General features: G+C 47.8%; 9 protein-coding genes across 9 annotated transcripts; 4 read left to right on the plus strand and 5 right to left on the minus strand.

Annotated features, from left to right (window-relative positions):
• Positions 1-421: 421 nt before the first annotated feature.
• Positions 422-1,879, plus strand: ASPGLDRAFT_114761 (CTD-interacting domain-containing protein; the record flags this gene model as incomplete). Its single annotated transcript, XM_022539632.1, has 5 exons — positions 422-519; positions 579-670; positions 728-786; positions 836-977; positions 1,032-1,879. 5 exons carry the CDS (start codon positions 422-424, stop codon positions 1,877-1,879), a joined length of 1,239 nt encoding a protein of 412 aa, XP_022405728.1.
• A 189-nt stretch (positions 1,880-2,068) lies between these two features.
• On the minus strand, positions 2,069-3,388 carry ASPGLDRAFT_30798 (t-SNARE syntaxin TLG2; the record flags this gene model as incomplete). The annotated part of the gene is made up of 4 exons (XM_022543979.1): positions 2,069-2,323; positions 2,377-2,732; positions 2,783-3,291; positions 3,366-3,388. 4 exons carry the CDS (start codon positions 3,386-3,388, stop codon positions 2,069-2,071), a joined length of 1,143 nt encoding a protein of 380 aa, XP_022405729.1.
• A 1,041-nt stretch (positions 3,389-4,429) lies between these two features.
• ASPGLDRAFT_40989 (uncharacterized protein) lies at positions 4,430-4,764 on the minus strand (the record flags this gene model as incomplete). Its single annotated transcript, XM_022545310.1, has 2 exons — positions 4,716-4,764; positions 4,430-4,632 (listed from the first exon to the last, which is right to left on the minus strand). The coding sequence occupies exons 1-2, from the start codon at positions 4,726-4,728 to the stop codon at positions 4,433-4,435; spliced, it is 213 nt and encodes a 70-aa protein (XP_022405730.1). The 5' UTR covers positions 4,729-4,764.
• Positions 4,765-4,927: 163 nt separating this feature from the next.
• ASPGLDRAFT_40992 (calmodulin) lies at positions 4,928-5,722 on the plus strand. Its single transcript, XM_022545311.1, has 4 exons — positions 4,928-4,979; positions 5,066-5,347; positions 5,409-5,621; positions 5,677-5,722. The coding sequence occupies exons 2-4, from the start codon at positions 5,254-5,256 to the stop codon at positions 5,709-5,711; spliced, it is 342 nt and encodes a 113-aa protein (XP_022405731.1). The 5' UTR covers positions 4,928-4,979; positions 5,066-5,253; the 3' UTR covers positions 5,712-5,722.
• Positions 5,723-6,162: 440 nt separating this feature from the next.
• Positions 6,163-7,260, minus strand: ASPGLDRAFT_21234 (uncharacterized protein; the record flags this gene model as incomplete). The annotated part of the gene is made up of 2 exons (XM_022543076.1): positions 6,163-7,198; positions 7,247-7,260. 2 exons carry the CDS (start codon positions 7,258-7,260, stop codon positions 6,163-6,165), a joined length of 1,050 nt encoding a protein of 349 aa, XP_022405732.1.
• Positions 7,261-8,211: 951 nt separating this feature from the next.
• On the plus strand, positions 8,212-10,114 carry ASPGLDRAFT_21235 (glycoside hydrolase family 47 protein; the record flags this gene model as incomplete). The annotated part of the gene is made up of 3 exons (XM_022543077.1): positions 8,212-8,912; positions 8,965-9,759; positions 9,820-10,114. 3 exons carry the CDS (start codon positions 8,212-8,214, stop codon positions 10,112-10,114), a joined length of 1,791 nt encoding a protein of 596 aa, XP_022405733.1.
• A 410-nt stretch (positions 10,115-10,524) lies between these two features.
• ASPGLDRAFT_115925 (ankyrin repeat domain-containing protein) lies at positions 10,525-11,355 on the minus strand (the record flags this gene model as incomplete). Its single annotated transcript, XM_022539725.1, has 2 exons — positions 10,525-10,845; positions 10,906-11,355. 2 exons carry the CDS (start codon positions 11,353-11,355, stop codon positions 10,525-10,527), a joined length of 771 nt encoding a protein of 256 aa, XP_022405734.1.
• Positions 11,356-15,584: 4,229 nt separating this feature from the next.
• Positions 15,585-16,713, minus strand: ASPGLDRAFT_115662 (homeobox domain-containing protein; the record flags this gene model as incomplete). The annotated part of the gene is made up of 3 exons (XM_022539706.1): positions 15,585-15,740; positions 15,795-16,547; positions 16,612-16,713. 3 exons carry the CDS (start codon positions 16,711-16,713, stop codon positions 15,585-15,587), a joined length of 1,011 nt encoding a protein of 336 aa, XP_022405735.1.
• Positions 16,714-20,531: 3,818 nt separating this feature from the next.
• ASPGLDRAFT_40998 (uncharacterized protein) lies at positions 20,532-21,429 on the plus strand. The gene is made up of 2 exons (XM_022545312.1): positions 20,532-20,888; positions 20,937-21,429. Exons 1-2 carry the CDS (start codon positions 20,799-20,801, stop codon positions 21,099-21,101), a joined length of 255 nt encoding a protein of 84 aa, XP_022405736.1. The 5' UTR covers positions 20,532-20,798; the 3' UTR covers positions 21,102-21,429.
• The last annotated feature ends 233 nt before the right edge of the window (positions 21,430-21,662 follow it).

A 21,662-nucleotide genomic window follows, 5' to 3' on the forward strand; every position in this document is an offset into this window, starting at 1 on the left:
TCAATTGGATGGAAGGAAAAGGAACGGAAATCAACAGGAATGCTAAGCTGGCGTCTCCAAGAGAGTCCCGTTTGTTAGATGATGGGGGGTTTCTGCCGCTTTGGGGGCGGTGAATGCGAGCTGCTGTCAAGAGAGGACTGCAAGCAAGCTTCCTTCACTTGCATAGCTCTCTCTCTGTCAAACCCTTCAAGATCCTTCTCAGTGAATTCAGCGTCCGAATTGTTGTGTACTGTCTTGAATTGTCGGGTTTTGAAGCAGTGAATCTTATCAGCATCATCATTAGCGTGCGTCAAGATCTAAGTTTCTAGGCCTTTGATCGCGACGGACGGTCAGAGACGACACGGCACTCCTTATACAGACCTCAGCTTAGTACTGCTGAATATTCTCATCCCATCCCATCTCTACAAGCTCAGTTTTCACCATGGCGTATACCGATGATGCTGTAAAGGCAAAGCTCTCCGCTCTCAATGAGACACAGGAGGGTATTGTCACTGTCGCGCAATGGGTCTTGTTTCACAGGTAGCTCGATATCCATTCAGAGATGGAAAAATTGAAAGCTAACAGTTCTTGAATAACAGACGACATGCAGATCGAACCGCGCAACTCTGGCTACAAAAGCTTCGCGATTCCCCGGCTCCCAAGCGATTGAACTTGATATACCTGGCGAACGGTACGATAAACGCGTTATCGAGAACAGCCTTCGGATACTAACACAATAGCAATGCAGAGGTGGCGCAACAGTCGAAAGCTCGGAGAAAGGAAGATTTCCTTATCGCATTCTCTCCGGTTGGTGCCACTTCCCGACGCTTTTTAGCGATGAGCTAACGCATGGAAGGTTATTGCCGAGGCCACGGCCGTCGCATACAAAGGATCGTCAAATGATATCCAACAGAAAATTCGACGAGTGGTGGAAGTGTGGCGGCAACGTTCGATTTTTGAACTCCCGATCCAGGAAGCTATAGAGGCTCGTGTGGATGGTAAGAACAGCTTTCTTCCCAGCGCTTGGTCCACGGTTGCTGATTGTATGACAGAAATTGATCGATCACGCTCAACTGGAAAGAAACCTTTACTTGGTGGGTCATTATTCTCGAGCTCTTCCGGATCTACGCCGTCTGAACTGCAGCCTCTGGTCCCTTTGCAAGTGGCGCTGTCCAAGGCTACGATGGCCTCTGGTGCTGCCTCTACAGCCAATGCAGAGTATGAAAAGATGCAAGACCCGAACACGCCGCTGCCTACACCTCCTGTGCATGCTGCACGTCTGAGTCAATTGTTGAAGACACTTGCGAATGCCGAAAGCTCCGTATCCGAGGTCATCAAGTCGCGACATGCATTGATAGATGGTCTGGAGAAGCTCCTGGAGACCAATCGATCGGCATTCTCGAAAGAACAGTCTCTGGCTACGCAGTTGTCGGAGAGAAGAGCAGACACCGAAACCAAGAAACGCGACGTCGAAGATGGAATCATGAAAGGGCTTTTCGTTGAAAATATGCCAGCTGCCCATCCTACTGGCAATGCTGAAGGGGAACCTATTGCTCGCCCGGAATTTGAGGCGCTCACTCCTCCGCCTGTGGAATCTATTACGCCTGTTGGATCTCCGAAGGTGCAACCGCAAGAAAACGACCCTGCTGCCACCGCACCGTTACCGTTTGTACTGCCCACCGTTGAGCCACAGCAAGGTGGTATGCCGCTTCCCGGTACAGGTCTCCCTGGTATCTCTACATCTCTTGGTCAGCATCAATTTGATGGCAGTCCGAATGGCACTAGTGCCAAAAAGCGGAAAGTCGATCATGGCGATGAAGATTATGCCCAGTTCGCGGACGGTGATCTAGACGCCGATGTTGCTCAATTGCTTGAACAAGAGGGTAATGCTCAGACTTAGGCCATTTATTTGCTTCGTGGCAATATCTTATTTGCATGTTTGTTATTTGTGGTGCTTTTTCTTCGTCTGTTGTACTAGCCGTGTGATCTTATTCATGTGATCCTGATAATACATTATGGACAAATTCCTGCCATCTAATGAGAACCATTGTGCATACAAATACATCTATACATTAAAAGAGTAAGCTATCTATCGAGGTCTATCTGGATCAATCCATATTCTATCCCTTGTCATTCGCGCCAAGTTCGAATACCGTCGTCTGCGACGATAGATCATCTCGTCTGTTCGACGCATGTTGTTCGAGGATGGTGGCGGGGGAGGAGCAGGTGCAGAGGAGTTATTGTTTTTCGGTTTGACTAGCAGGACGATAATCAGTCCCGCGACGATGATAATGAGAAGGAGGAGGATTTTTCGTTTCGTCGTGCGTCGTTGGTAATTTGTAGCCTTGATTCTGTTAGCTTTCCTGTCTTTCCTTCATCCAAGGCAAATGAACGTACCACGTTGAGTTCCTTATCCGCCGCCTTAACCTCAGTCCCCATTTGTTCAACATTATAGTCTATCCGGTCGAGCATGGTCCCCTGATCGATAATCATAGTCTGCAATTCGCGGAAGATGTCTGATAGCTCGATGATGCCCTTTGCGATATCGTTGATTTCGCGTTCTCGTTGCTCAATGGCAGCGTCGTTTTGGCCGGTGCGCCGTTGCCGTTGTTGGGTTTGCATGAGGGTCGTTTGGGAGAAGGACTTGTCGGCGTCGGATTCCATTAGGGAAGGGTCTGTGTATGGGTTTTGCATTTGCGTGGGTGTTGGGGTGCGGTCGAAGGGGGAAGCTACGCCTTCTAGGCCTCGTAGTTCTATAGCTGTTAGCAACTTGTCAGCTCCAAGATGGGAGTATGCAACGCACTCTTCAGATAAGTGCTCTGCTTCTTCCTAAACCTTGCACTAGCATCCTGCACCCTAGCCGCCAGCGAAATCTGAATATTCTTCGCCATAGTCTCATCCCCCCCACTAACCCTCCCCTGCATCTTGGCCTCCTGCACCATAACCTCAATCCTTTGAACAGCCTTCTGACACTCATGGAACCCGCGCGTGATATCCTGCGTCAACCGTTCAATCGCACCCTCCTCCTGTCTCCGCACATCCTCGTCTCCAAAACTCGGAAGCAGGTGTTTATGATGTAACTTGTCCAGCTGTGACGACTGCTGCGCGATATCGGCTAGTTGCTCGGTTACCTCGTCCTGGATGTCGACCCAGCGGGGGGGCAGGATGTCCATTTCAATGATTGCGTCGCCGTCATCTTCGGTGGAGGATATTAGGCGGCGGCTTTCTTCTGGCTCGGTGGAGGGGTCGGGGAAGGTGTTGCGAGATTTTTTGGCTGGGTGGTGGGCGAATGATTGTCGGTAGGAGATATATCTGGTGATAGCAGATAGTCAAGGGTTAGTCTGCAGTCATCACTTGGATAGCATGAGATGGAAGGGGATGGTTACAGGTTCGTGCGGTCCCGCCACATTATTATTATTTGTGTATGTATATAAGGTGTGAAGGTGGGTTGGAGATTTGGCTGGTGATGGAATTGGAAACGTCCTTTAGACAGTCGGGATCATCGTCGGCCAAGAAAGGAGCGTCCAAGTGTCATCCGCGGCGGGAGGTTAGAGGATTCCGGGGTTGTCGCAGATACAGAAACACGTTCGTTTACTTTCTATCTGCGCATGTCAGTTTGTCGAACAGCGTTTCTCTGTTATCTGTAGTCTGTATATGGAAGCGATAGTGATAGCACTACTGGATCTCCGAGTCTGGACCACGTGAGACTGTTGGGGAAGGTGACGCTAGTCCGTATTAGGATAGGTGTACGGTAATTGTACGGTCATTTAGGGCTCTCCGCACGTGAAATTAGTGAGGATACGTGTAACAATTGGTAATACAGGGCCGGGGTGTACTCTGATATCAGAGCCGGTCATTGGACAAAAGCATCTGTACAAGTACTCTGCACAGTGTACAGTTGCCCAAGTCTTTGAACCGGAAAACTTATCAAAAGGATTTCGCATTGCTGTGCACATTGTATTATTCTATGGCTGATGATGCAATGCCATCTGGAAGTTAGTGCTTCGTAGAATAGATCTCAGGGGCAATATATGGACACCGCCACATGTATCCACCAATCTCTCTCCGGAGTACCAGACAAAGTGCTATCCAGAACACTGTTCAAGCTAACTAGGGCTATTCTTAGACTTTAATATGCTGCTGATCTGTGTCTGGGCATGTTTGGGATGGTGTGTTCTATGTAGTAGACAAGGCTGTATGAGTACGCAGAGGCCATGCATCTTACACAGGCTGCAGGATATGTACTGTACGGCTTCAGCCGAATTCGCAGCCCGATGCCATGTATGCAGACAAACGGTTGGTTTGTTCATGTACGGAGTACGCCGTAGTTATCGTCACAGTTGTCTCTGAACTATGGAAGTAGCCCGCAATATATGGAGCAGCTAGAGATACGTGCATGACCGAGTGTAAGGCTGAGAGATTTCAGATTGGGTTGCCAAAGCGTTAAGAGGAGTCATGTCGGCAATTTATTCTCTGGCATAGCAATCGTCATAACATTCAAGTACCGGTACAAAATATTCAGCGTTCTACGCTGGTCTACCAAGTAACTGTACCAGGGCTCGATACTCATTTGCTTCCCCTTAAAAAAAGGCGGGCTGCCACTCCCCCACCGCCCGACCAAAAACCATCTCCCAACCCAGACTAAACTCACTAGTTAAGCCTGCCTTACGCTTCACCTCCTTCTTCTCTTCTCCATCTTCTCTCCTTTTCCTCACTCACTTGGTTTCTTTCCTTAGGCAAAGAATTCATCTTATCCTCCATCTTTCCGTCCATCTCAATCTTCCCCTTTTCGTCGACTTTTCCGAATCCTACATCATGGTATGCGTGTCACCTCCCCTGTCATGTCCCGCCAACTTGCGGGGCAATTCTGTGACGAACATTCTTGAGAACGCATTCTCGAAGACGACTTTTACCGATCTTTTACTGACAACATTATTATGTAGGCTGACTCGTTGACCGAAGAGCAAGTCTCCGAGTACAAGGAGGCTTTCTCCCTCTTCGTAAGTGCGCTGGCCATCTCGATGTGGCATTTTCCCCGTCGGGCGTCGAGGACAGTGAACTGACCACGATTTTTGCATTATAACAGGACAAAGATGGCGATGGTTAGTGATCCCGCTATACTCTAAATTTAATGCCTCTTTACCCCGCCTATCGATTGGTTCCGACCGTGATATGATATTCGCTGTTGAGATAATGCTTTTCTGGTTAACGACACAATACTGATGGATTTCCGCGATTACAGGCCAGATCACCACCAAGGAGCTGGGTACCGTCATGCGCTCGCTGGGCCAGAACCCCTCCGAGTCGGAGTTGCAGGACATGATCAACGAGGTCGACGCTGACAACAACGGCACCATCGATTTCCCTGGTATGCGATCGTCCCGACATGAAAGCCCCCGTAACAAGATAGGCGAATCTGACCATAATAGAATTCCTTACCATGATGGCACGGAAGATGAAGGACACCGACTCCGAGGAGGAGATCCGGGAAGCTTTCAAGGTCTTCGATCGCGACAACAACGGTTTTATTTCTGCCGCGGAGTTGCGCCACGTTATGACCTCCATTGGCGAGAAGCTCACCGATGACGAAGTTGACGAGATGATTCGCGAGGCTGACCAGGACGGTGACGGCCGTATTGACTGTATGTGGACCTGGTCTTTTTCCCGGTCGAATTTGAGGAAGCTAACCGATATCAGACAACGAATTCGTTCAGCTCATGATGCAAAAATAAACGTTTCTCCCTTTTCCCCCTTTTGGTTATTTTGTTCGGGCGTTAGCGAAAAGAGACAGAAGGCCGCTGGCAGTTTCGTTCATCACATCCCATCTTATGCTATACATACCATTTACCTGTAGTCTAACCGAGACTTTTCTTCGACTGCACGTGTACTTGGCAGTAACGACTCTATTCTCTATTTGAATTCGATGAGCCCTATGTGGAAGAATCTGTGGAATGTCTCGACAGCCGGTGCTAGTTGAGATGTGAAGTGCGAAAGAGCGTCTTCCGTTCTCTTCTCTTTTCGGTTTTTTCTCTATCTGGACAATACATCTTCGGAATTTAGCCTCATTTGTTCTTTTATTTTATGATCTACATTTGTTTATCTCATGTCATGTTTGTTGCCATTCCAAGATTACCGTAGAACTTCATGTGATTCTCTTGCACTCCCGTACTTACTCAAGCAGCATCACCGGTTAAACCTAAAAATCTCCATAAACTGCCTCGCAACATCCACACCAGCCTGCGGATCAGGATCCTCATCCAACAGCTGCCCATTACCCTCCCCAACCCCATGACCATGGACATCCTTCTTACCCTCCTGCTGCAGCGCCTTCCACCTCCTCAACTGCTCCTTAACCTCTTTCCCCACATCCGGCACAAGAATCGCCTCCCTAGCCCCCTCAACCCCCAACCTCCCCCAAAACTCCCTAATCAACCCCGCCGTCGCCGCAAACTCAGCATCAACATCCGCCTCCTCAATCAACCCAAGTCCAACATCAATACCCGAATCATCATCTTCCCCATTTTCCTGCGTTTCTGTCACGGGGTGATTCTGCATCAACGAATCCAACAACGAAGGACCCCTCCACTCAACCTCAACAACAGTCCCGCGAATCCTCGCGACGGGCTGCGTCTGGCGCACGTCGCCGATGCGCACGCGGAAGTCGCCAATGTCGTAGACCATGCCGCCGGGGATGGCGTGGGTGTGGCGGTGGCTCCAGAAGGGTTGGCAGGCGTAGACGAAGTGTTGGAAGAGAGCTACGGAGGAGGGGAGGGGGACTGTTGTCATTATCATTCCGCTGTTTGTAGCTGTAGCTGTGCTTGTGCCTGGGCCTGGAGTTGATTGGGGCTGTTGTTGTTGGAGTTGAGATTGTTGCGGCGGTGCCCCTGGTACGGCCCCTGGTGCTTGTGCCTGTGGTTGTTGCCCCGGTGCTTGCGGTTGTGCGTGCGCCGCACCACCAAACTGCGACTTATCCGCCTCCGACGCATAAACAAATCCATGAAATGGGTGATACGACAACGACAGAAACTGCATCCACCGAGGCTGCGCGGGCCGCTGAGATGCAGATGCTGGTAGACAAGATGGCGTGTCGCGCATGAGCTTGTGCTCTAATGCCCAGCGGCCTATGGGGATAGGTTCGTCAGAGAGAACGGTGTGTAGGCGTTCTGAGATTGTGGAGAGGACGGTGGAGGAGTTGGGGTTTGAGGGGATGAAGAAGACGCTGGTTTTATTAGTATGCAGGTAAAGAGAAAATTGGAGGGGGACGTACCCTGTGATGGGCATTTTGGCGGTCGTATCTTCAAGATCACTGTTCAAAGGCGTTATGGTAGCTGGACACGAAATGCGGCAGCCAGTCAAGGCCAGTCAAGTCGACAGTCTCCCGGAAGAATAAAAAGGTTCAAATAGATAGATCAATATAGAGAATAGATGCCATCCAAATATGGCAGATATGCATTGAATATCGATTTCCTGCTCAGGTATTAGCAGCTGTTTTGTGAAAAAGACATCCGACATACCAAGTTGCAATAATGTGTTAGTATTAGTGGAGGTAATTAGGAGATTATCATGATATGCTCAAGGCAAACAATAGATCTAGTGATGTCGATATCTGAGTCTCGTAGCCTGAAGTTGATATCAATTATGCCTCAGGCAATAATCCAAACAATGCAAACAGCCACATGTTCAATTCGAGTGACAACATTCCCCATACGGAATAGCCCAGCGAACGATACTAAATCAGGCATGAGATCCATCACTTTACGATCTTCTAGACACATTCATATGGACAAGCATTCAATCAGGGTCCAGAGCCAAGAACAAATCTCAGTCAAAAAGTCTCAGAATAGAACGGGTACAAATTAAGCCCTCCACTCCATTACGCACTCATCGCCTCCTGGATTCCTTTGCCGTGTCAATCATTTCCCGGGAGACGGTGAGAACCTATGGCGATCAAACCCTCTCTCCACGCCGTCAGTTTCTCTCCTGGCTTGCCCCGGAGGGGGCTGAGGGGATGTGCAGGATGAACAGCAAAGTCCCTGCAGACGATCTCTGACTTGATTGTCTTTTCTCTTCTTTTACTCCGTACTCACTCACTTCATTCCTTGGCTTCTTTACTATCTCTAGACATCATTCATTCTTTACCCATGGTTTGAGACATCCATGCGCTGTCGCTCGTTTACTTGACTCGGGCGGTTAAGACTGCTCAAATAACTACACTACTAACTAACTGTCAAAATGCTCTTTGTGCGGAAGAGTTACCTGGTCACCACCGTCATTCTCATCTTCGTCGTCTATACCCTCTTCTCCAGTCTCCCTCCCAGTGACATCTTCAACCTCGACGACAACGACAACTGGGAATATGTCCAGTCTACCACAAATTCCGGCCGAACTCGCTGGACCAAATATCCTGAGAAGCACCCCGTCACCGACTACATTCCCTACCCCAAGAACCATCCCTCCCCGATCCCGAAGATCCAGTACGACTTCCCCGAAGAATCATGGTGGGCTCGTCGACAGCGATTGAGCCGTCAGAAGGCAGTCAAGGAAGCTTTCAAGCATGCTTGGAAAGGGTATAAACACCATGCTTGGCTGCGTGATGAGTTGTCGCCTCTTAGCGGTGGTCATAGGACTTCGTTTGCCGGCTGGGCAGCTACCTTGGTCGACTCGCTTGATTCGCTGGTTATTTTGGGCTTGGACGATGAGTTTGAGGAGGCGCTGGATGCTCTTGATCGGATTGATTTCTACACAACCGATTCGACGCAGATTAATGTGTTTGAAACCAACATTCGCTACCTTGGAGGTTTCATGGGTGCGTATGACTTGACTGACGGTGCTCACCCCATACTGCTCAAGAAAGCGGTGGAGGTGGCTGATATGCTGTATGGTGCTTTCGACACGAGCAACCGGATGCCTCAGACCCGTTGGCAGTGGACCAGGTGAGAAATGGTGGTTATCCACACGAGAGATAAAGTATTGATTATTTGCCAGATCTGCGCAAGGTCTGGGAATCCAGTCCAGCAGGAACACCATCATGGCCGAACTGGGCTCGTTGAACCTCGAATTCACTCGACTGACCCAATTGACCGGCGACCCTAAATACTTTGACGCCATTCAGCGAATCGCGAACCACATGGAAGAAGCGCAGAACCATACCCGGGTCCCAGGCTTGTGGCCGATCATGGTGGACGCCGAGGAAATGGCATTCAATGACCCCCGGTACACAGTGGGTGGAATGGCAGACTCCACTTACGAGTACCTTCCTAAAGAGCATATTCTGCTTGGAGCTCGCACGGACCAGTATCGCAACATGTACTCGACGGCTATGAAGGCTATTAAGAGACGTCTTCTCTTCCGCGCGAACACCCAAACCGGCCAAGAGATTTTGTTTGCAGGCGATACCCGTGCGGGGTACAGCGACGGAATGATCGAATACCAGGCAGAACACCTCAAATGCTACCTGGGTGGTACAGTTGGTATCGGTGCTAAGGTCTTCGATCGTCCCGAGGAGCTTTCCATTGCACGTGGTTTGGTCGACGGCTGTATCTGGGCTTACGATGTCATGCCTACTGGTATCATGCCAGAGACACTCTATGTCAGTTCGTGTGAAACGATCGAAGAGTGTGACTGGGATGAGAGGAAGTGGTACCGTGATGTCCGTCATCGTCTCCTGCGTGGCGGCCGTACCACCGATGAAGACAACACCAAGGAAACCAAGTCTCTTATCGAAAACCATGGCCTTCAGCCAGGTGTGACGGATGTCACTGATGCCCAGTACAAGCTAAGGTACTACCAGCCCAAAAAACCCCCATAACCCCATCAAAATCCAATCTGACAAACAAGCAGACCCGAAGCCATCGAATCCGTCTTCATAATGTACCGTATAACAGGCGACAAATCCCTGCAAGACGCCGCCTGGCGCATGTTCTCCAGCATCGAGAAGCACACCCGCACCAAGCTCGGCCACGCAATTATCAACGACGTCCGGGACAAGCATACCGATCAGTCCGATTTCATGGAGAGTTTTTGGCTTGCGGAGACGTTGAAATACTTTTACCTTACCTTCTCGGAGCCGGATCTTGTTAGCTTGGATGAGTATGTTTTGAATACTGAGGCACATCCGTTTAAGCGGCCGTCGTAGGGTTTTATATATATATAAATGTGTGTGTGTGTGTTTGGGTTTGTTATGGGTTGGTTTGGTGTTTAGCGAATGGTTTGGTTTAGATGTTCATATTCAGTCGCAAAATGCAATTGGTACCATGAATTACATCCTGAGGTGTCTATAGATCTCCGAAGTACACTCACACCCACATGAGGTCTATATCCCTCGGGCCAACTAAAGAATGTCAATGGTCATTTAGATCTATCCATATGTTCGGGCTTCTACGGAGTAATACTTGAAAGTGGGTTTCATATTTTAATGCCTAAGAAACCCGTTTTATGTGGCTTATAACAGAAGAGACTATATATATTCTGGCATGGAAAGTTTTTCCCACTAAGCACAAGATAGGCTATTGTATATCTAGCCATGAAAGTGGACTGGTTCATTCTTTATTCTTCTCCAAGCCCAGCAGATTTCAACAACTCGATCACCTCCTCATCTCCCCCCTGCTTCGCTGCCCACAAGATGGATTGCCCCTTGTCATCCTTGAACCAGATGTTAGTGTCCTTGTCTAGCAGATATGCCACAGGCTCTCTCTGGTCCTTGTAAGCTGCGCGATACAATGCAGTTCCCCATTTATCAGCTTCAATTATACCATAGTTGGGCCACCATCCACTAGCTTCCTCAAGGTCAGCACCATGCTTCACCAGTAACTTTAGCGCCTCCATGTTGCCAAGTTCAGCAGCCGCAATGTGTGTAGCACTTCTTTTCTAGTTCCATCCATGCTGAAGCATCAGATGGAGGATCTCCAAAGATGGTTTCTCACCAACTAATGCTGCCACACCTAGTTCAAGATCATCATAGCTCCCCCATGCATCATTGGGGTCCTGTCCATTCTCCAGAAGGAAGCATATAATCTCAACATTGCCAGAGTATGCTTCCAGGCTCAGTGCATCACCAAAAAGTTCACTGTGATGCCTGTTGAGGTTAAAACCATTCTTGACAAGTGTCTTCCACACAGCAAGGGACTGTGCGAGGCAAGCCTGGTGGTAGAACTCACCATTCAATGAGTCAGGGGGGACCTGGAAGCCCCCACTGAAGACCCAGTCAAGTATATCAACCTGTGCTTTTGCTGCAGCGCGTGAAGCTATGTCGGCAAGTAGGCTGGTTTGTTTTTCTGGGTCTGCTGACTTGTAAAAGTCTTTGATGCCCTGAAGATTGCCGTGGGTGATGTCTGCATCGAGCTTCGCTTGCACACATCCTTCCGTGGACGATGGCATGATGAGAGAGAGAGAGGGGGGGGAGGAAGGGAGACATTGAAATGAAGGATTATATCTTGTGTACCACAAAGCAAGCGAGCAGTCTGGGTGTTTTGTTCTCTTACTGCGTAAATGGCGAAGAGTCAAAGGGATTTTGGCTGAGTTTGCAAAGGGTGCGAGGATTGTGCTACAATTTCATAAACAATAGTAGGAATGCGAACTGAAAAATAGCCACTGGGCTGAATGCTTGTGTTGCATGTGAGGGAATGAGGATTCTGTATGATTTCAACTCCTCATAACTAGTTGGTCTTCATCAATGGCTTACTATTACCAATGTAGGTGTTAGTTAATTAATTAACGTAACTATAGCATGATCTGTCTAGCTGAGCCAAACAACATGCATGGCGACCGCGAATGCACGGGCTGCTGGTGCGGTCCGAATGTCCGCAAAACTAGATACGAGAACGAGTGGCTGGCAGCGACAGAGCCCTCAATAACACAAGTAGAGACCTGCTCAGTGCCACAGGAAACTCTGGGGCGCTGGTACCAGATTTCCAGCAGGATAGCACTGTTTTTATGGGGGTGTTACGGACCGTATTAAGAAGCCAAAGATCTGGTCAGAAGATACATCTCAAAGTTTGATCCCAGGGACACTTTGGGGGTGTTCGACCCCCTAGGAAAGTGGAATCCCGCACATGGTGACAAAGAGAGCTGACATTCCTGACAGGTGGCAGCCTCAAATCCTTGTCCAGTACGGAATACAACAGAAGAATAAAAAGAAAATAAAGACATATCCGTCAAGATAAGGAACAGAACCAGCATTCCGATGCATCGGAAAACTCTTCCACCAATCCCAGAAATTCCTACTCCTGCTCCTGCCCCTGTGCTTCAACATTCCCTGCCTAGGCAACTATAAAATCAGTGCCTCGGCCGAGATTCGAGATTCGGGATTTCTGTCACCGACATCTGCAAGTTCCCGGAACTTGGAAGGGAGGTGTCGGTTGGATTTCAATTTGACAAGTTTCGTTTTCCTTCTTTCTGTATTCTCTTGTGGAACGGAACAGGTGTCAGTGTATTGACGTGCGGATATGAGAGTCGAGAGGTCTGTTGTGTAACTATATCCCTGTCATGTCAGAGCCATTCTCGAAGTTGCTTACGGTGACACTAATACTAAATATACACTGCCAGTTCACATTTACATGTTAGTACAAGTATACAAGTACATACAGCAGTGACACATCTGACATATCATTCCAAGCCAACATACTAATCTTCCAACTCACCTCACTGACAGCAAACGACAAGACCTGCCACATGTCATATTCTCCGTCCAGAGCTTTCCATTCGACTTATCCCGGTACTTGGTACCCATGCATACATATTTCACGGAGTACGCCGCGTCCGCATACCAAAATAGCCCTTGTATGCAATACAACCACAGACAAATATGTATGTTTTACGGAGCGCGCCTGCATCATACTTGTAGTTATACGAGGATGAAACGCGACTATTGTAGGAAACCTTTTCCGAGGTAGGGAGCACTGTACAGTGCATTGATACGCTCTGGACAGGTGGACAGGTAGACAACAAGCAGCCAAGTACGGAGTAGACAGCTAGGAGATCTCGATCCGACCTCTTATCACATGGCGGTGAATCATGACCGACGCACGTAGTAACGGTGTACTGTAGCCAGAACCGTACAAAGCACTCCGTACACAGATAATCGATCCAAAGAACAAAGAATTGCGATTGCGCAGTACCCCTACCCCGCGGAATTCCACAATATGGAAACATATTGGAAATGAAAACAGACACCATATCACATCCCAGGGTAACCATCCATGTTAGTCCCCCATACTCCGTACTCTGTACAGTAGTCTCCGAACAATTCCATTCATCCGGGTCTCGGCAGATCCAATCCAGATCAGCAGATCATCCCAAACCCAGAGTACATAATGGTCAGCTCCATAATCATAATCTAATTATTTTCGGAATATTCCGTGCTGACTGCGTTGTGCAAAAACCACCTTGATTTGAACATACATGGATGGAGTAAGATGGAGTAAGATGACAGTCACTAGTGGTACTCCGGAGTAGATACTCCCATGGTATATCGTCGCCACTATTAATATTCTGCCAACCTTACTGCCTACTACGCTGCGTATACGGAATACGCAGGTTGCTTGCCCAGACTATTGTCCAGTCCAAGGACTAACTATTACAGCCGTTATGGAGTGCGAGCTGCGGGGTCAAGAGAGACAAGACAGCCCCCTAGATCGAAAATCGAGATCGACGGATCGCTCTGGCATAGTGCTACTACTACTCATGCATTGTCCCAATTGAGAAAATGGGTGCTAGTATGCGGGACCCTGTATTCCGTACTCCGTACTCCATATAGCCAGACCAATACTGACGCTAAACACAATGATATGATAGTGACAGAAGCAAAAGAAAAGAAAGTATCACCGAGTAAAGCCTTTATTATTTGCTATCTAGGATGTAGGGGTTAGTTGCTACTCCGTACTCCGTACATACAGGGCGCAGCGCAGCGCAGACTACTTGTACAGAAATACTCTGCAGCGCCAATACAACGTCAAAAGCGCAAACATGCATCCAAGGCATAACGTTAGGGATTAAGGATACGCGATACAGGGGTGCTGTACGGAGTACGGAACCCCAATAGGAACAGTGGTACAAGTATCGGTACTCAAGCCGTTACTTTTCCGGATCGACATCTGCAGAGTACGGTCAGAGGTCCCTGCGCCTAGCCGTCGGTATGTATTACAGCGCAGCGACTCTAGAACTAGAGCGATGTACTCTGTATATTGATGTGCAAAGTTGCAATGCATTGCATACTAGGAGTGCTTGTAGGATTCATGCGCTGTCACCGTCTATAGTATTCTGTTAATTGTAATGGCAGTGTGGTGGTGGCTTCGGTAATGTCACCTACCGATGATCGACCATACTTGTACATACCAACCAGGGCACCAAGTCTTCTGGAAATCACCCCCGATCCAATTGGCCACTACCCACGGACTGAATCCTGGCGGCTGGGACATATTACTAGGTATGTACAGTATCCGTACGGATGTGTCAATTTAAAATTCCAGTGTCATCCGCGGCTATCGGTATCCAGGGCATACGCAGTACGTACCGATACCAGCTCTCTCGGCAGAACTGATAGTCGTGATCTCCTTCCGGAAAAGCAGAAAATGACACACGCCCATGGTTATGGTAATAGTGGAGACCGACTAACGTTGGCCTCGTATCGAGTAGATTAATTTACCACGGTTACACGAACTCTGGTTTCCCCAATCAAGCCTCACGAACCAGCATTCGGTTTTTCGGGATTTCAGCCCCCTTTCCATGGTGGTGGAATTATCGAATATGTATCGAATTGATGGCAGGAAGTGTATCCCTGACCCAAATCTTGGTACCGTTAGTATCGGGGCAGTTTCTAGAATTGTCAATGACATGTGGTTGTCAAACATATGATCGGAAGGTCCGTTGTGGAGTTGTTTTTTTTTTTTTTTTTTTTTTTTTTCATAGGGGGATTGGAGACCTTCGGATGTCGTGAGGAGTTTTGAGTTTCTAGGTATTTATTTCTTCACGGATTGTCAATGCCGATTTAGGCAGGTTGCAATGACCAGTTGTCGATGCAGAAAATCAAATCAAATTTCTAGTTGTCTATTAGATCATGTTTGCTAAAAGGATAATAAAGTATTATGCGCTGGAAACATGGTCACATCATCATCATTCAATTCCATACTGGTACAGCTTTCCCTGGTTCCATCTCCTTCCGAAAAGGAGAATATGCATAGTAACTTCTATAAAGGTCTTAGAAAATGAAAATCATGAACCCCCAAACCAAAACAATACACGAGTAAAACAAATGAAAATGACAAATATCCAATAAATAATAAAAACGAACCAGAACACCGCACAGATGCATATTGAGTGGGAGGATCAAGCAAGGTTACAAGGTTCCCTGCATAGTGGCGGCTACGCATGGTCCTCGAAGCGATCAATCCCACGTAGTAAAATAAAACAACCAAAAATGAAGATGATAGGGTATCAAGTATGATCTTGTCGGTCTTGAATAAATGGTGCAATAAAGAAAATTCGTGGACGAGGCATTCCAGCTTTCCGTGTACTTAGCCGGCCCCGTAACTCGTAATGATGAAATGATGCAAAACGTTCTAACCCTTGCGGGATGTATTATATCGGATTATCGGATTAGGTGGTCGAATTTACCGGTGAGGAGAAGGCATCGACTCAGACGAGGTCTGATCCATGTCGCTAAAGGGGGACTGTCGTTGCGAGTCCATGTCGCTGGCACCGCTGCGCATCTGATTGCGAAGAGCGGGCAGTTGTCGCCTTCTGGCGTTGATGAACCAGTTGCTGATCTGGATGTCGTTAGCTAAAGTAATAATGATAAAAAGACGAGTGATGAAGCTTACCTGACTGATAGACAACCCTGTCCGTGTCATGAACATCTGCTTATCCTCCTCACTGGGATACGGATGATCCAGATGCTCATGGAACCAAGCCCGAAGGATATCGGTCACAGGCTTGGGAAGGTTACCCCGCCTGCGCCTGTTCCTGGAGTCGGCCTGATCGCCCATGATGCCAAAGTTCGACTGCGCGTGCGATACCAACTGCGGCGAGTGCTGCTCGGAGTCACTGGGGTAGGCCATTGGATAACCATAAGGAGCGGGGTGACTGTGCATCATCGCCGCTGGTCCACTAGTCCCCATGTACGAGGCAGAGTCCCCATTGCGACGATCCCATGGCCCACGTACATCCATCGGCGTAGAACGGTAATCAGGTAGAAATGGGTCTGGTCGCGATGTCGGTCTTCCATCTGAGAATGGCGAACCTGAGGTCAAGCTGCGGTCTGGAAGAGAGTGCAAATCCCGGATCGGAGGGAGAATGGGGCTAGGGCCACGCGAGGAGGTTGCCGCATACCGGGGAGTCGAACCGGGTGCGACGGGGGAGCCATTCCCGGGAAACCGGGGAGGGAGAGAGGAATGATCCCCAGAATCTGAAGCACGGATAGGAGTGAGGGAGTAGTCTCGTGGGGCGTCATTCAGCGGCATCTTGGGAGGTGATTGTAGAGGCTGACGACCGGGGAACTCGAAGCTAGAGCGTTGACGGGGGGAGGTGAAGTAGGAGGTAGAATCGATTTCATCGTGGAGATGAGGAGGGAGAAGCTGCTCCGGTCAGTATTTCTATTTCCTTGGGAGAAAAGCAAGAAATGTAAGACGGGATGCATACCTCTCTAAACGAGGGCAGGGTCTGAGAATGATCGGTAGGAAGAGTGTTTGCGTAAGAAATCGCCATTTTGCTGGAATCGTCGTCCGGATGGGACGTGGTCATAGACAAGGATACAAATCCAACCGGAAGCAATGGATACAGGATAAGCAGAGAGAGAATGGGCGACAATCACTGAGGCAGTGTTAGATCGATCGGGAGCCGCCAGCGGCTGGCAGTGTGGATGTATGAATTGGGCGAAGGAAAGGATGTGAAGATGATAAATAGAGAACAAGGATTGACAAGAAAGAAAACAAGGATAAAGGAAGGAAATTCGAGATTTAATATAGAAGACTCACGAGAGCTGAACGGAAACGCAGAGCCAGTGACATTGGTCGATGACGATGGGGAAACAGCTGAACCAAGGTTATATATGGTTATCGATGCAAGGCAGGGGTGCAAAAGAAAAAAATAAAAAATAAAATGGAAGAAAATAAAATAAAATGGGAAACTAAAATAATAAAATAAAATAAAATAATTCAGATCTGGGTCGTTGGTACCAGTAGTGTTACTCGGAGGTAAGTAAGTATAGTTAGGCGGTTCCAATATGCACGGGCTGGCACCACTCCTGACTGCAGGCCAGGCTGTCTGAAAATCGCATTTTATATGTACAGACAGAATAGAAGATATTCATAACCCCAAAAAGTGAAATCATCAGGGACAAACCCAACAAGGACGATCGTGGGAGGCGTGAAGACCGAGTGGATCCGGACATGGATTATCCACAAACTACGGAGAACCGTCACGGCTCCGTTCGGGATATCCAAAAGAAAGGATTTTGAGGCTTTTTGGGTGGAGGAAACGTCCCAAACTTTTTTTTTTTCTTTTTTTCTTTTTTTCTTTTCATTTTTTCATTTTTTTTATTTTTCATTTTTTATTTTTTATATATATATATATATATTATTATGTACCTTCTTGACAGATGGATCTACTTTGGACATCATTGAGAAAAATAAAAAAGAAAATAAAAATAAAAGGGATAGTTGATCTATCAGGTTGTGCGGCAGCAGGACACTTCAGAAGGACAACACCTACATACAGGTCCTAGTACTCTGTAGTGTATGCTGTACTCTGTAATCCGTAACTACATAGTAAAGTTGTAGGGGTAGATACCGTGTTAATTCCCGAAGTGTCCCAGAACCATGGCTGCCACACTGGGGGTTTGACTTTGCCAATGTTGTCATCACACCATTTTTAAGAGGTTAATAAGCAGAATTAAGGTCTTCCATTTGGAGAAAGGCCTTATTCGGTCCGAAATGAGACGGTTTGGAGCACTGTTGTCGGAACTGACTGAACCAAAGATAGCTGAAACCTCTTCAAACAATCATTGTATGGACCATCTCCATCTTCCCGTCCGTACATACTGTACTCCGTAGATACTCCATACTATTCTACTCCTACGATAGAGCACCTGCAGACCGAGTGGGTGGCGGTGGCGGCGGTGTCTGAGGCGGTTATACTGGTAATACTGAGTGCTTATTCGTGCATCGAGGGGGGATCGATAACTAGGATTCCCCTAATACCGACTGCCAAACTGTAACAAAATAATTAGATTATTGGGCCCCTCGTCCGCAGTTCCCAGCGCATAGGGCAAAGATCGCCGGGGTGAACCAGTCAGTGCCCCTCGCAGATCCACTGTCAGATCTGTATAGACATGGAGAATATACAGTATTGTATATAATGTGATACTGGATAGAGAATGATATACAAGTATATGCTACTATACAGAGTATACTACAATGTATAGAGTATGTACTGCTATGTATTGTACTTCCGGAGTACTGTACATACATAGTACACACAACGATCGCCTGTTCGCCCCACGGCTGTCGAGATGGAGAGACCCACCTCGGGTTGTACGTCAAGCGCCCATCCGCCACTTTCCGCCTGGAAGCCAGAAAGAAGCAATTATTTTCTTCAATTCAATGGCCGGATCTATTTTCCCTTTGATTGATCTCTGTAACCCTATGCACGCTGCATCTTTACAAAGAAAGGAAGGAAAACAAATAAAAACGACCTGTCCATCTGTGTGACGCCCTTGAAGTAACTACAGATGATTGGTGGTGCGGTGCTGGATGCGAGATCCGTTGCCCCGTGCTTTTTTTTTTTTTTTTTTTTTTTTTTTTTTTAAATCGGGAGACAAGGGGGGGTGGCATACTGACTAGGAAGCTATGCATATGTGGGTTGTATCTCTATACTTGTACAGAGTATGTATATTCTTTGTCGGATGTGTTGGAGAATACGTATCCGACATGTGTCAAGAGAACCATGGATACTCAAAACAGCAACAGGCAGCATCTGACAGGATAATAATTAAGAAAAATTTAAAACCCGCCTAGTGGAAGTTTAAGAGTAAATGACAAATGACAAATGACACACTTCTCCACTGTGCCGTATCTCAATATGGCTGGTTGGCCACGAGATGATAGTCCGGACGAGCTGAAAAATGGCCGCTTTTGAGTCCTCTTATTGGCTCATACCCCCGTCCGTGGCCGTGACGGGAAAAATCCCACTCCTAAGCCGATCGGGGCAAAAATTGGTGTCCATCACCCGTCCGGATCCAATTTATTGGTTTGTTTCTATTGCAATCCCGATAGGTGATTCTCCCTGCCATGAATCGCAAAAACCACACTAGCGATTTGGACATGGTCCATTGACACGATCTGACTCGTGCAAGAGTACGGGGTTGTCAGCGGAAGGGACCGATGGGGAACGTGTCAGGTGTCACTTGCTTCGTACGGAGGTGCGTACTCTGTATGTACACAGTCCCAAATACATAGGTTGTACGGAGTTCAATATGGAGACCTCTCCACTACTTCAGTATCACCTGGTTGGCCCTCTGTGCCTCGCACTCTCAGGACCGAGTATGGAGGCACTACTATGACATACACCGGAACGGAGTACGGACACCTGTCATTCGGATCACTGGAAAAGAAGTAGCCCCATCGATCTCCGTCGAAAATCCATCGAACCTTTCAACCCCTTTCAATGGATTACTATTTAGAGAACTCGCAACTATGAATGGACGAACCATCCGGGGATATCTCTCAAAATGGGAGCTGGCCCTCTTGCTGTGTGCGGTAATCAGCACCGGTGCTCGTCTGGTGTGTAATCCGGTAAGACCAAAGAGAGCGCCTGGAAAAGAAATAAACTTTGTTCCAATTCTGTCTCGCCGGATTATGCTATTGCCTATTTCGACGTGGAGAGTAGTGAATCAGCCGTATTCCTGTCAGTAATACGTGTTGGAGAGTTCATAAGCTTAACGTCGCTCCACTACTAGTCCTTTTTGGTACCATCCAACAGCACGAGTGCTTTACACACTCCAATGAGACTCCGTAGCCCCGTCTCTTCATTGTGACGGACATGACAGCATTGTGTTAATCCTCCTGTCGTGACCAAGGGTTCACCTTCAAATTCTCTCACATTAGTGGTTTTCAGGAGACCTTCCCCTCTGTTGTGTCTTAGAAATTGGACAAAGTGAAATACCTCCTTCCAAACACGGTTAGATCCAGATCCCAGATCGTGTAGATCCTTGGGATAATCATGAGCATCCGATTCAGTAAATCCCATGATTATTTCATTATCATTCCGTAGAGCAAGGACGGAGTAGTACGGAGTATACGGAGAACACCCAGCACCTTACTCCGTATGTATTAGCGGTAAACCAACAAATTCGCCATCCACGCGGTCAGGAATCAGAATGATCTATCATATGCTAGTGGAATTTGTCATGCCCTGTGCCTGCCTGTCAGCCTCTTGTCACCGCTGCCATTACCTGGTTGCTGGGTTCTCTCCACTCCTCCATTTACAAATGACAGTTCTCCATACAGAATATCATTCTCTTCCCTCAATAACAAAGACAAAGAATAGTTCCTCTCGTGTTCCTAGACATTATACGCTACCACGCTACCGAAGTTCACCCTTGTCCGATTCAATTTCAATAGTCGGCCACTCTAATAACCACCCCAAACTCTTTATATTCCCCTGACCCAAACTCAATCTGTCTTTCTAGAACCCCCCTCCAGTACGTCATTCGAGAAAGCAACCTTGGTCCTGGCTTCTTCCACGACCCCTGTCGCACTGGATACCTTGAAGAATATGATCTCAATCGCAATCTCAATCGTAATGTTATGCTTCTGTTGAATACTACAATGATCGTCGGTCTTGCCCTGCTAGATTGCTGGCTGGCTGGCTCTGAGCTCTGTTCACTGACTATCCCTATTCCGTACGAAGTACGGATACTACTCCGGAGTAAGTAGGAATATGCTAATGTAGCTGAAAATACTCACGACAACCGTTGTTTCGAGAGCCGACATCCTTGTACCCATATGCATATACTCATGAACCTCCCTCTGATATTACGGACTATTATGGATGAAATAATAGAAACAGAAACGCCCTGCCTATCGTCCCAACCACTGACACCGACAGTTCGACGTTTCAGCCTCATCTGACACGTTTCACCATCGAAACGGCGACCGCTCCTGCCAGCTGCCAGCTGCCGAATTTGACACTGACACTGACACCGTCCTGTATTAATCCTGTCGAGCTTCAAACCGGTGGAGTTGTCTCAGTGTCTGACGGCGACGACTTATGAGACGATGCAGTCCGTCCTCGCGTGGTGTGTTTCAGAGTTGATACGGCTCGTGGAAGGGACGTGCTTGGTGTTTGCTATTCGGGACATGGTTTTGTTTTGGAAGTAGAGAGAAAGGGGGGGGGGCGATGTTGCATGTTTAGAATGGGACTGTATAATAGTCAGATATTGCAGTTATTGTCAGAGTCGTAGCATAGTCTATACTCGCTTATGCTTCGTGTTTTCAATCAGTCTGGTAAATGTTGTATGTTGCACAGGAACCGAGATGTCACGGGATTAGACCATGTGCCTTCTCAGCGCTTCAAATCCCTGTCGTCTCTCATCCTTCTTCTCATCAATTATCATTCGATCCATCTCATTATTTGGATTCTACAGGTGCTCTGTTATCAAGTTACTTCGATGAGCATGAACGACGACATCC

Source organism: Aspergillus glaucus, assembly GCF_001890805.1.
Source record: "Aspergillus glaucus CBS 516.65 unplaced genomic scaffold ASPGLscaffold_1, whole genome shotgun sequence".
Taxonomy (NCBI): domain Eukaryota; kingdom Fungi; phylum Ascomycota; class Eurotiomycetes; order Eurotiales; family Aspergillaceae; genus Aspergillus; species Aspergillus glaucus.